This window comes from Pleurodeles waltl, chromosome 5 (assembly GCF_031143425.1).
Source record: "Pleurodeles waltl isolate 20211129_DDA chromosome 5, aPleWal1.hap1.20221129, whole genome shotgun sequence".
NCBI classification, from domain to species: domain Eukaryota; kingdom Metazoa; phylum Chordata; class Amphibia; order Caudata; family Salamandridae; genus Pleurodeles; species Pleurodeles waltl.
In genome coordinates this window covers 1,695,233,362-1,695,245,817 of record NC_090444.1, presented here as the reverse complement: position 1 = coordinate 1,695,245,817, position 12,456 = coordinate 1,695,233,362, and the positions used below count along the sequence as shown (strand labels likewise).

At 45.5% G+C, this 12,456-nt stretch overlaps 1 protein-coding gene across 1 annotated transcript in view; it reads right to left on the bottom strand.

Annotated features, from left to right (window-relative positions):
- Positions 1-12,456, bottom strand: part of FKBP1B (FKBP prolyl isomerase 1B) — a 105,629-nt gene that overhangs the window by 15,087 nt on the left and 78,086 nt on the right. The window contains exon 3 of the mRNA XM_069236027.1: positions 12,095-12,207. Coding sequence (XP_069092128.1) covers positions 12,095-12,207 — 113 coding nt within the window. The remainder of the gene's footprint in view (positions 1-12,094; positions 12,208-12,456) is intronic.

The window sequence follows — 12,456 nt, the reverse complement described above, 5'->3', positions numbered from 1 at the left end:
TGTTTGTGACGATGGTGTTAAAAGTGGGCAGCTGTGTGGCTTGCCACAGCACTCTCTCTGGCCCCACCACAGTACCTATGTACATTAGCAAGTGATGATCCTGAAACTGGTCTGATCATATTTGAAATGGACACGTTTTTCTGGCTATCATGGTCAGAACAAAGTTTCGACACAAGATTATTTGTATTCTCCGGGGTCAGTGATTCACCATCTTTGAAGGTGATGAAGATCATCGGTTTACAAAGAGGAATTTATACTTAGGGGGTTGGGAGTTAAAGGGCCTAACCTTTCATTTATCTGACTGTAAAGGCCTGGGCTATAATAACCTAATTCAATAACTAACTGTGAATTCTGCAGCAAACAACAAATCATGCTAGGTGCTTTTAAACATCAGTGAAACAAGCAGCTGTCAATCATCTCAAAAGTTGAGCATTGCAAGCCTTCATATCTACTTCACAAATGCCAGGTTAACACAGTGTGATATATAATTTGGGTATAACATTTTGCAATGGGTTAAAATACCAGCACACAGTTCTTTGTGGGTGGTTGACAAGGCAGGCATGTTAAATCCAACATATACATATCCTAAATAAATGTGGTCTGCAAATGAAAAAAGCAGCAGAACTGGGATGGAACTGTACCCTGCTTGATGTAGTCACGTCCCCCACCCAGTGTTCCTGAGCTGATTAATCGTGATCCTATGTTTTGATTTTTGGCCATGCCACACCCTAATCCCTTGTGCTGACCTATGCCCGGTCTTTGACAATAATAGGTTCTGGACCATGTCATGAACTGACAGGGGTGCACCAAGCACACCTTCATAGTGATCGTGGTCTACAATCCCTGTTGCGGTTTCATGTGTGGAGGGTAGTGGTGGCAGCATTCCATGGCTGGTGAGGCCTCAAAAAAATCATTGAAACGTTACTAGACCTGTAGGTCTAGTGACTTAAATAATCGACTTGACCTATAATGCTCTTGACCCACAAACTGTGATCCTGAGCAAATATTTTAATTTACTGAGCTGCCATTTTCTTCTTTATCACAGGCCTGACGGTTTCACGCCATTCACTTCAGCTGCTGTCGTTGGACGCTGAGCAGAGGAGGCTGTTGTGGTGCGGCTGTGGAGCGGAGGCCCTGGAGAGGTGCGAAGGAGTAGTGGACACAGCGAGCCACGGTAGCCAGGCCACCTGGCTGCTGAGATACCGGACCCCCGGCCTGCCAGACTGTTCAGACAAGGCGGGTTGATCTCTGGGCCACCTTGTTCTCCAGTGGCCAAGGTAGCACAGCGGCAGCACAGTGGTATACAACGCATTTTATCTGCCTCACCTGTTCTCGCCGCTCGCTTGCTTCAGCTCTGACAATTGTTTTTCAATCTGCTCTCCACTTATTTTCCTAGTCTCCCAGCCCACCAGCCACCTCAGCAGTCAGACAGTGGTGGGTAATTGTGAAAGGGGCTTTTGTATGGTGTGGACGCCAGTGCATCTGTGTTTTGCCCCACCTACTTACCCCTCCACTTCAGCACCTCAGTGGACCTCAATAGTCAGCAGTCCTCACTAGTCCCAGCAGCAGCAGCAGCAGCAGCAGCAGCAGCAGCAGCAGCAGCAGCTAAGCCACCCGCCAACAGGTCCTAAACAAGACCGCCAAGCAAAGGGTCTGGAGTAGCTCGCTTTTTAAAAAAAGGCTCCAAACTGCACGCTCGTGTCCCTCCACTGCCATTCCACAGCGGGGTATTAACTAGGAGGAGAGGCCGCACAGCCAAGCAGAAGACAAGCAGGTGGTCAGACATAAAAATCGTGTAAACTTTTCCAATTTTTCCAAAAAAGGTGCAGACACGTAGGCACCCATGCAAGCAAGCAAGTACACTAATAAGCAGTGGCATCAAACTCTCCAGCTGTGGTTCAAGCTTTAACTGCGTGCCCCTCCATTCTATTTAAAACAACAAAAAAAACCACACAAAACAAGTAGGATAGGTGCAGCTAAGCAACAAGGCTAATCAAACTGAACGGAATCAAACAGTCCAGAAAGGTTATGCAGTGGCACAATGCCAAAACAGAAATATTCCCCCCTCGGAACGGGCTGAAAGATAGCTCGGCTCTACAACCAATGCATTGGTGGGGGGGGGGGGTGTATGCTCTCCACCAGCCCTGAATGTCTTTGAGGCCACTGGTCACAAAGATACAAGTCTGAGATGAGGTCGTTCATCGTCTCGGGACCACCCATTCCCTTCCCCCAGCAAGAAGCTCTATAAGACGGTTCACAAAAAAAAACAAGGAATTGGTAACAGAGAGTGCACATGAAGGGCCTCAAGACATGGAGGGCTCAGAAAGATGACCCAGATGCCGGGCTTCTATCTCGCTTACCAACACAGTGCTTTCCACACCAACGTGGTAACAAGAGGGGATCCCAGAACGCAAAGGCTCCTCTCTTGTCCCAACCTAACCGAAAATGACCATTCACTTGAACTAACGAGTGAGTCAATAATGCAATCATGTTCGCTAACACCAGCTCATACTAATGATGACTGCAATACCAGACAAAACTAGCCCACATCCTATCTCACTCACTGCTGTCACTCCCTCATTGGGGCCCAAACATAGTACAGAACAGTTAACGACTACCGCTCAAGTAATTCGTGAACTGGAATGATCCACAGAGCTAGTGCAATCTCCGTCCTGAACAAAATACACTTTGCCACTCAACGGCCCTTCACTAGATGCAAAAACTCTTTACCAACACAAGAGGGGCGAGTTTCACAAACTAGGAATTGGGGATGTTGTCAGAACATTTTCTTAACAATATAGAATTAACTGAAACACTCAGGAAAACCCCATAAGCGGGAAGGGAAACTGGAGAAAAGGGTACTGGTTGGTTCAGGACCCAGGAGGTTGCCTTTATTTGACTCCAAAGAGCTGGCGGCAATCAGAGCCTCGCAGGACACCATTACAAGGGCTCTTCTTTGGCAGTCAAATAAAATGGAGCTGCAACTGGACCAATACAGTCTCTGGCCACTCACTTAGTTGAAACTGGGTCTAAGTTAAACCATTTGGAGGTCCATCCTAAAACAACTGGGAAGGCCAAACAGTGCCCATGCTCCCCAATTATTGAAAAGATAAGTTCCTTACTTGAGATGTTGGGAGCTTTAGAAGGAGCAGTCAAGACATCTACAAAGAAGGACAAGACTCATGCAGCAATAGCTATCTTGCCCTCCCTAGTGGCCCATGGTCTAACCACCACAGGTCTACGCTATATAGCAGACAGTTCACCCCATCTTTCTTCCAAGGCTCAAAGTCCATCCGTATTGGGCATCGTTTATGCAGCAGACTCTCCGCCCAAGCAAACAGGGCTAGGCAACTGCAGCTCCAAGTCAGACAGAGCGATAGCAGCTCGTATGTCACAATACAGGAAGAAAGACAGGCGCCCACAAAAGCTTCAATAACTTTCTCAAGAACCACCAGAATAAGATGGAGCATAGGAAGAACCGGGCACTTTGCCTTTTAAGACCTCTCAAGCCCCAACCACTGGCGTATCAAGAAGAGCATAAAAAGAGGCTAAAAAAGCAGTCCAAGAAGCAGAGACTCCTAAGCAGAACTGCTATAAAGCATAAAGTGACTAATTATTCAGATGAGCAGGAAGGAATCAACCCAGTCAAGCTATTTTTGATCTTCTTTCCCCCATTGATGCTAAAACCTCAGTCTCAAGAATACAATGCTGCATCAACGTCTGCTTCCCCAATGGGGACAGTAGCAGGTCAAGGTGCTGGTCAAGTGCCCCTACCTGCTACAGTAACCGGGGCAGGAACAACCACAGTGGGGTGCTTAGGATCTCAGAGTTCTTCTAGACAGAGGAACACAATTTGACTGGAACTTCTCAGAAGTGAAGTAGCGATATCGGCAGTAGCTTCTCTAAGTGGCAAGAGCATAACTAAGCAATCAAGTCCATACACCACACGAGTACTACAGCCCACTGAGACTCAAGGGCAGCATCTTAACATGAGCACAAGGGTAGGGCCAAACGGTCCAACAATGAGGCCAGAGCACAGTGGCCCCTCCAGGTCTGATGCGCCAACACAGGTCGGACCACCCAGCAGAGGCTCCCGGGCAGTCACCAAGTGAAGTAGTCAGGCAGGAGCACTCGTAACTATTCTTTATTCCATGATATACACCCAAATGCCCAATGGGCACCCTAAATAGAGGGAACCTATTACAGCTTTTTAGTCATGTTCCAGCATTTGGAGCACCAGAAGACCTGGATTGTGTAAGGCTTGAGCTGCCATTCCTAAATTCAACTGGGGAGATTACAAAATCAAGCTGGAAAGGAAGAGCACAAATAGACGCAGTATATGTTGAAAGAGTGACCTTTGTGGAATGAGGCTTCGACCTACATATACCCCTGCCAGTAAAATATCCATATGTCCTGTTAACCTCAAGCTCCAGAGAAGCCCCCACAAGCGTGTTAAGAGGATCAAATGGGTGCATTCATGGTTGGGCTTCAAAGCTAGAAGGCTCACAGGCACTAACCATGGTCTGCTGCACAACCAGAGAGAGGTGCGTCCGGTTGTGCAAAAAGCCACATTCCGTTGGTGGGGGTTGCTGGAGCCCAACGTTTCAGACAAACCAAGCTATAGGTCCCACCCTTGTGGGAGGCTCTGTCCTCCAGTCCCTGAGATCAACTAAATCATATCAATTCTGTTGTGGCTGGTCTCAGGAGTATCAGAACATGCGGGGAAGCTTGTGCCTACTTAGACACAAATGATGTTCTTTGTCTCGAGGAAACCTGGAGCTTGCACCCTCTCGTTTGCCAGGTTTCTATAAGATTTTCTTGCCAGCAACACGTCTGAGTATATTTGGCCATCCATCTTTTTATTAAGCATTCAGCCAACTTGGTGGCCTCCAATCTTTCTATTGATAGTAGCGTGGCCAAAGCAGTCATCATTAGAGGCCTGAAATACAATTATAAAAAAAAAAAGTGAATCTGATACTGGTCAACTGCTGCATAAACCCTGTGGGAAAGACTGGAATCACTTATTCTCGATCACCCCGTCTATGAAATCATAATGCTGGGTGATTTCAACGTCAGCAGTTCAGACGGCCCACCGGAAGCAGCCTCGCAGGACAGAGGGTGGCACACCATTTATGACTTCTTGGCATCTTTTAAACTAGTATCTGTTCAAAAGGAGACTCTAGTAAAAGAAAAGGATCACACATTCATCCCCCCTTCAAAGGAGGCTCAACTATTTACTATGTGTTTCACTCAGAGAGTTTGGCTAGGCGGCTGGTGCATTTTAAAATCACAGAAAGGCTGGAAAGCGACCATAACCCTTTCAAATGCACCACAGATCTTCATGCACAACCCTCTGTAAGGAAGAGTCTAGTGGGTGCTTCAACAGGAATAGAGAAGGCACACTTAGGAGAATAAAATGAAGGCCAGAATACTCAGTACGCATAGCAACCTGGCTAGACAATCAGGTCCTTGTAATAAACACAAGGCAGCAGGCCTCGATTTTTAAGTGGTGGGAGAAGAATGTCGATGGCCCAATATTTCTCCCAAAAGGGAAGGCTCCCCATCTTAAACCAATTAAACCTGGGTTGGATTGAAGAACAGCATCACAATATGACAAATCTATCATTAGAACAAGAAGGGCACTTCGCTGTGCACACCGCACGAATAAACAAGAACCTACAGCCATTCTTCTGGCTGAGATTAAACACAAAAGACGAATTCTCAAGAAAATAACTTGGGATTGCAAGGTGGCAAAGGACCAAAAACAATGGGAAATCCTATTACAATTATTGAAGGATCCAAATTATATGTGTTATTGGGAGCATGTGAACAAGCTAGAGAGCCCCAAAGAATCAAGGGAGAAAGGTGAATCAGATGCTGCTGGGTCACCCACGTTACAAACTTGTATACGGTCAATCAGTCCCCTCCGGGAACTAACGTGAGTGGAGCGAGATGACACTTAATCCTACACCCACTACTGAAGTGCCTATTGGGGAGCTAGAAGGATGGACAAAGAACAGAGCACCCTCTGGTCCTGAACTACCAGTTACATCTGAGGCACCGTTACAAGCAGGTCCTGAGTATATTACCCCCCTAATGGTTGAAAAAATTATCAAGCACATAAAGAAGGACGGGGTGCCTGGCCCCAAAGGACTGCCAGCGTCCCTGTTTAAACGCACCTCAGCAGATTGGGCAAGGATGTTGTCTCCGCTTTGTAACAATGCGTTCCAAATGGCTACAGTCCCCAACTCTTGGAGAGGGTCTATTTTTTTGTCCAATCTATAAAAAGGGAGATTGCTCAGTCCCCCAAACTATTGTTTAATATCCCTCTTAGATGCTGAGGCAAAAATATATACCTGCATATTGCTGAAGCAACTGGAGGCATGTGCTTCTGAGCAACATATTCTACGATTCGTCCAATCTGGCTTCAGACCTGGGCATCTACAGTGGACAACATCTTAGCACTATCATTCTTGAGACATCAAGCTGCCAAACATAATCGCCTTACGCTATACTGTTGTTTTGTGGACTATAGTGCAGCATTCAACAGGGTCGACAGACCAATCCTACGGAGGAAACTAGACACATGGGAAATTCTTGCAAAGCTCCTAAGTGCCATCATCTCATTGCACTGAGACATATGGGTCCTAGTGACAACAGGTCTCCATTGAACTACTCAGAGAATTTAATAGAGGCTTAAAAAAGAAGGGGTGTGCTTTGGCCCTTCTACTGTTTAAACCTTTATACAGCCGATTTAAGGAAAGGCCTGGAGACTAGCGGTCTGATTCTGCCCCAAAGTAGGTTCCACCAAGCTTCAAATAATTCCTAACGCTGAAAACATTGTGATTATGGACTATACCAAAGTTGGCTTACAGCCGGTATTGAAAATTTTGAACACATTTAACATCGCCAATCAGCTTCAAGTGAACCTAGAAAAAACAAAGGTCCTTATATTTGCAAGGTGTAAACATAAAAATAATATTTCTTGACGACTTGGCAGCCTGTGTATCAGCACAGCCAGGAAGTACAATTACCTTGGTGTATGGTTCAGTGAAAACAACAGGGGCTGAGGGGCACGGATGGGCACAATTAAATACAACGCCTCTACAATCACATATGGGATGACCTACTCAGAAAACACCTAAGAAGCACATCGGCAGCCCCAATGTGAAGGGTAACAAAGGCGATTTTTCTTCCTCCCCTGCAATATGGCCACTTGGCATATCCAGGAACCTTATATACAGCTTTGGAACAAGTACATTGCAGGGCGTACAGGAATATTTTACAACCACCAAGCTACGTCCGACAGTCGAGGCTTAGGCTGGAGTTGGGCTTGATGCCCCAGATACTAGACTGCCAAGCGGGTACGCTGAAATACTCATCAGGGTCAGGACGGCAGAAACACGGTTTTTAAAATTCCGCTGAAAAGGTATTTTTGAAACTCCAGGCGACCCTTGGCATTTACAAGTAAACAAGGCATTGAAGACATTTGAGACGGAAGACTATTCATCTGGTAGGAAGCATTCCATATACCATCTAGAAAAAAAAAATTCAACTGATGACTAAAGGTAATCTCACGAGATCAAGACTTATTGTTAACAACTCGCCAGCGGTACAGGCTTTAAACACCTCCTACCTGGTTGGGGCTCCACAACCATACTTACTGGACACAAACGAGGAAACTCATCTTCAGATTTCCTGCATGCGCATGCTAGCTCTGGCATTTTAAGATTTTAACCCTTCTTGGGCTACTCACAGAGTCAAAAGAGCTTGTAGGCTTTGCTCCTTCCAAAACGAATCATGGTGTCATCTCTTTTGCTGCTGCCCCTCCTTAGAACTTCAGAGGAGACAGTTAATCAAACCAGAAGCCTTGCCCTTGGGGGGCGTTCATGCCTGGAAGCTTCCAACATCTGCTTCTCACATTCGACAGCACAGGACCTTCCAAGATGCGCAAAATATGTTACCATACTTAGGCAGCACCTCTCCTTGACCACGGTGGTGGACAGTACGGAGGGTCAGCAATCAACGAACTAGACGGATGGGCGGTACTGCTCGAGTAGTGGCATGGACCTTCTGGAAATTGAAAGCACCGATTATACCCACATGCTCAAATCTATGTGCCGTGCACAAGTCTTTAAGCGTTACTGCCCCATCTGCTCAGCTACTCATGAAGTCCTGCCCAAATGTAACATACTGACTGACTACGGACAAACTTTTTAATTGTATAGGTCTTTTGGAAATAGTGCTTTTATGCGTGTTTGCACAAATTTTTTAATCTATTGTCTTAAAGTTCCTTTTGCCTGGCAACTTAACTCTCTCTTAGATGACAGAAATTAGCCCTTGTAATGCACTGTTTGATAGTTGATAAAACTTTCTTTTTAATTCTATATGTTTTTATATAGACGTTTTACTCAAGATAATCGTTTTATTGTCGATCTTATCAATTGCAATTAATTTAATTAACTAAACAAAGTTTACAACAACAATATATGACAGCACCTTCAAATACTAAAATTCAACATATCTCTTGTACAAAAAACTGTTTTGTTTGATTTCATAGACTAAAGGTTTGATCCATATATAATACAAATCTAGCCACATATAGGATACACATGACCGCTGACCTACCTCTTAGCTTATTAACCACATTGTCAGCAGGGCGGGGGCAGGAATGTTTTTTAAACTAGGTTAAAAATCTATCACTTTTAATACATACATACTGAAGCATGAAGTGGTAGCAAAGTTATTTGCAATCAACAGATTTTTCATTGAACTAACCACAACATTTCCCACTGGCATGTGGTTGTACTGCTAAAACTCTATAGTGTATAATGTTTGGAAATAGAGGTTCTGCAAATGCTTGTCATTTGCACATCACCAAATAAAGTGTTCTGATTCGTTTTGCTCCTATTTAAATCTTTGCATCACACTTCTAAATTAAAAAGAAAAGTTATTTTGTAATTCCTGATATATTTTGAATTACTTGTACTATTCATTTACAAGTTGTTTAAATGTTGTGTTAGGAAAAAACAAACCTGACATCTTACTGCCTTTTGTTAAAGGGAGGAAAGAGGAAGCAGGCTTTCTTTGTATGAGTCAGGCCTTTCCTGATACATTGGGCTGTAAATGATGACAGCAGCTGCCATTATGCAGATGACATGGGGTGCAAAGTGTGGCCTGCAGTATTTGTTAGGGAAAGGAATCCTTTGAAGGGGCTCAGATTCGTGGCTTTCTTCCTTATCTGTGAGGAGTATTTGTACATAATTAGGTGCAGCCTGCTCTCATCATTATGTACTTGAGTGGTGGGCACTCCACCAGGAGACTCTTGGTGGGCAGAGTAGTGTTGCAGAAGAAAGCCACACATGGAAGTTGGCCTGGCCAGGTCAAGAGAAAGGGGAACTGCCCCAAGCCTGTTCAAGAAAGCAGATGTGGAATACACATCCTTTGTCTGCGAACTCCGTATAAAGATGGGAGCTTAAGACACATGGGTGTTTGTTGTGGTCTTTTCTAACGAGGAGCAGGTACGCCACAAAGTACTCAAGAACTACAAGGCAGCTAAGGGTTGGTGTTGCACTGACCGCAAACTCCCCTGAGCAGGGGAACATTGCCTGGAGTCTGGACTGAAGGCGAAATTACTGGACTGTCCTGGGTGCCAAGACATCCTGCCTGTTAGCGATGGAGGGAAGCGCCAACCCCACAGGAGGAGGTGATCGTGGAAGGGACTGCTGTAATAGACCCTGGCGTAGGGCCCGTCCGACAGACTCACTAACCAGCTACACTGAAGGAAGTGCTGTTCTGCCGGACCGGTCACCGGGATCTTTACAATTTATCCCTATCATAGCTACCACAGTACTTGAAGCTGTGTGCTCAAGTGGTAGTCCTGACCGAAGCCTGGATAAGCACCTGCTGGTGGCCCAAGTGCCCCACAAGTGGACTGACTGCGGCACTGCCAAAGTGTACTGTAGGGTTCATACAGGTCCTGAAGACCAAGTTGTCTGAGAGGTGCCTCGCGAAGAATCATATCCTGTAGGAAAGCTGTTGTCGGGTCCATTAGAAAGCACCAAGTACTCACCGGAGTGCCAAAGTGAACGATGTAGTGAGCAGAGATCTACTGCCAGCCACATGGAAGAGGGCCATTGATAGAAGCCTTCGCTATTGCAGTGACCCTCTAAGCGATGACCTGTGTGGCTTCTGGAAGCTCCCTGCTTCCTTACAGATTGCTGTGTCCCCCCTGGAAGCTCCCTGCTATCGGTGCGGTCCCACTGCCATGGGAGGGCCGGAGGAAGGCCAAACATGGCCCAACCCTGCTCCTGCAAACTGGGTAAAAGGACCTACGGCCAAGAGACTGAGTGCTAAGACCGAACAAAAGCCAGGGGAGGGGAGGGAGGGAGGTTCAAGAGCACAAGCTGCATCAACAGGCAGTACATTGAATTCTAGACCGGGAAAGAAGATGGAAGGGCCAGGAGACCCACAAGGAAATGTCGGAGGGATACCTGAGCTCGCCAGAAGAGGCTCCTAAAAGCGTAGAGACTCGCACCTGTAACTCAGGTGTACCTGTATTATTGTATGTGTAGTAGAATTTTATCTTTCCTGTGTAAAAAAGTACTTTCTTTTATACAAAGAGAAGAACTGGACTAGACATTGACCTTATTGCGCTGCTGGGGTGGTGGTATTGATTTCTGTGCCAGAGTACTCCCACACTAACCTCCCTAAGGAAGCCTGTGACTGCTCGAAAGTCAAGTGTGTAAAGTGTTGTTCTTGGCTGATTGTGCAGAGGCGTAGTAGGACGCGCTCAGGAAAAGCAGTGGAAAAGGCATCACCATGGCTGTGGCCCAGTAGACCCTGCCCGCCCTGTGACCTCCTGAAGGTGGTTAGGCAAGCAACGCCCGTTCAGGAAGGACCATTTAAGGATTGCAAGTTCCACACTCCAATGTTCCCACCTCTGCAGCCTTCTTTACAAATACAAGGTTAGCTTGCCTCTTTTTAATGAAAAAAAACTCGAAGCAAGAGAAAGTTAATTCAACTGTGCACGGTTCATTAGGTGAGACACGTATGCCCCCCTCAGTGGATTAAGCTATCTACTGCAGTAATCCGTGAGAGACATGCAAGTCACCATGAAGAATCCAAGTAGGGTTGACAGGCTGTTTCATCATTATCAGGGCAATATAATGAGTAACTTTGAACGTGTAACCTTTTCACAAGGCACTTACTGTACACCTTCAAGAATGTTGCTGCAGAGAACACATGAGATCAGATTAGTTAAAGGGATTTTCCAGTGAAGAGAAAAAAAAAATCACAGTTCCGTATACCCAGTAATGCATCACCAACAATAAGCATTCTAGAATGTTGCTTTACTTAAAGGATGACCTCTACTTGGGATCTGACACTAATTGTGAAATCATTCACCACAAGGCACTGTTAAAACAAAAAAAATTCAGTCATGCCTAAAAAAACAAGTATCCCCTTCACTACATTATATCATGATTTTTTTCTGTGTTGGGATAACACTTTCTACAGGTCGCCCTGCTTTTAATCGCCATAAAAGACCTCTAAGGTCTCAGAACCACGGAACACTCAAGTATGGTGCTGCAGTGATTGGTGCTGGTGATTATTTTAGTGTTTTATTCGTGTCAAGTGTCCATCAGTGTCCTAAAAACGTTACTCCCCAAAGCACTTGCTTAGGAAACCCAAAACTGCTCCATGCCAAAGGACAAAGCCGGTTTAAGAATGTTTTAAATCAGCCCTGGTCTAATTACAGATTGTGAAATCCCATTTGGTGATGTGACCACAGTTGCCACTTTTAACTGCAATGATGTGTCCCCCTGGAGGTGATACTTTAAGTGGCCTCCTTTCCTTGCCTTCTGACACGGATGGTCTTCCACCACTCTGAAAGAAGTATGAAAAGCTGTCTGCAAACAAGCAGAAAGATCTACCAGACCTTAATCCTTGTGTGCTGGCACAGATCTCCAATTGTTTTGTCATTCAGCAAGCAAGGTCATGTGGCAAATGGACACAATCCTCGGACATCATCATGTGATGGACGTGTGTACAATCTGTAGTAGTTGTAAACTCATGCATAACCATTGGGCAGTACCTGTGCAACTCCTTCTTCCCAGCCTTTAATTACTTCTTGTCTTCCAAATCGGAACCTGAAAGGCTTGTTTCGGTCTCTTGAAGAGTCAAACTTCTTTCCATTCTGGAGCATCCCTGCCAACAGAAGAATCAGATTGTAAAAAGGCAGTCTCAGATGGTGCATGGGGCGGCTTGAAATGTGTCAATCTGTCAGACAAGCAAGATGGAAGCATTTCAATGGTACATCAATATTACGACAGGGATCATTCGAAGTATTCTACTATTTTATTAACCCTATACGAGGATTTCGTGATCATCTAGAAATGGCAAAAGCATCCCTGGAACCATTAGCCAATAGATATTGGTCTAGCACTGCCAGTCCCC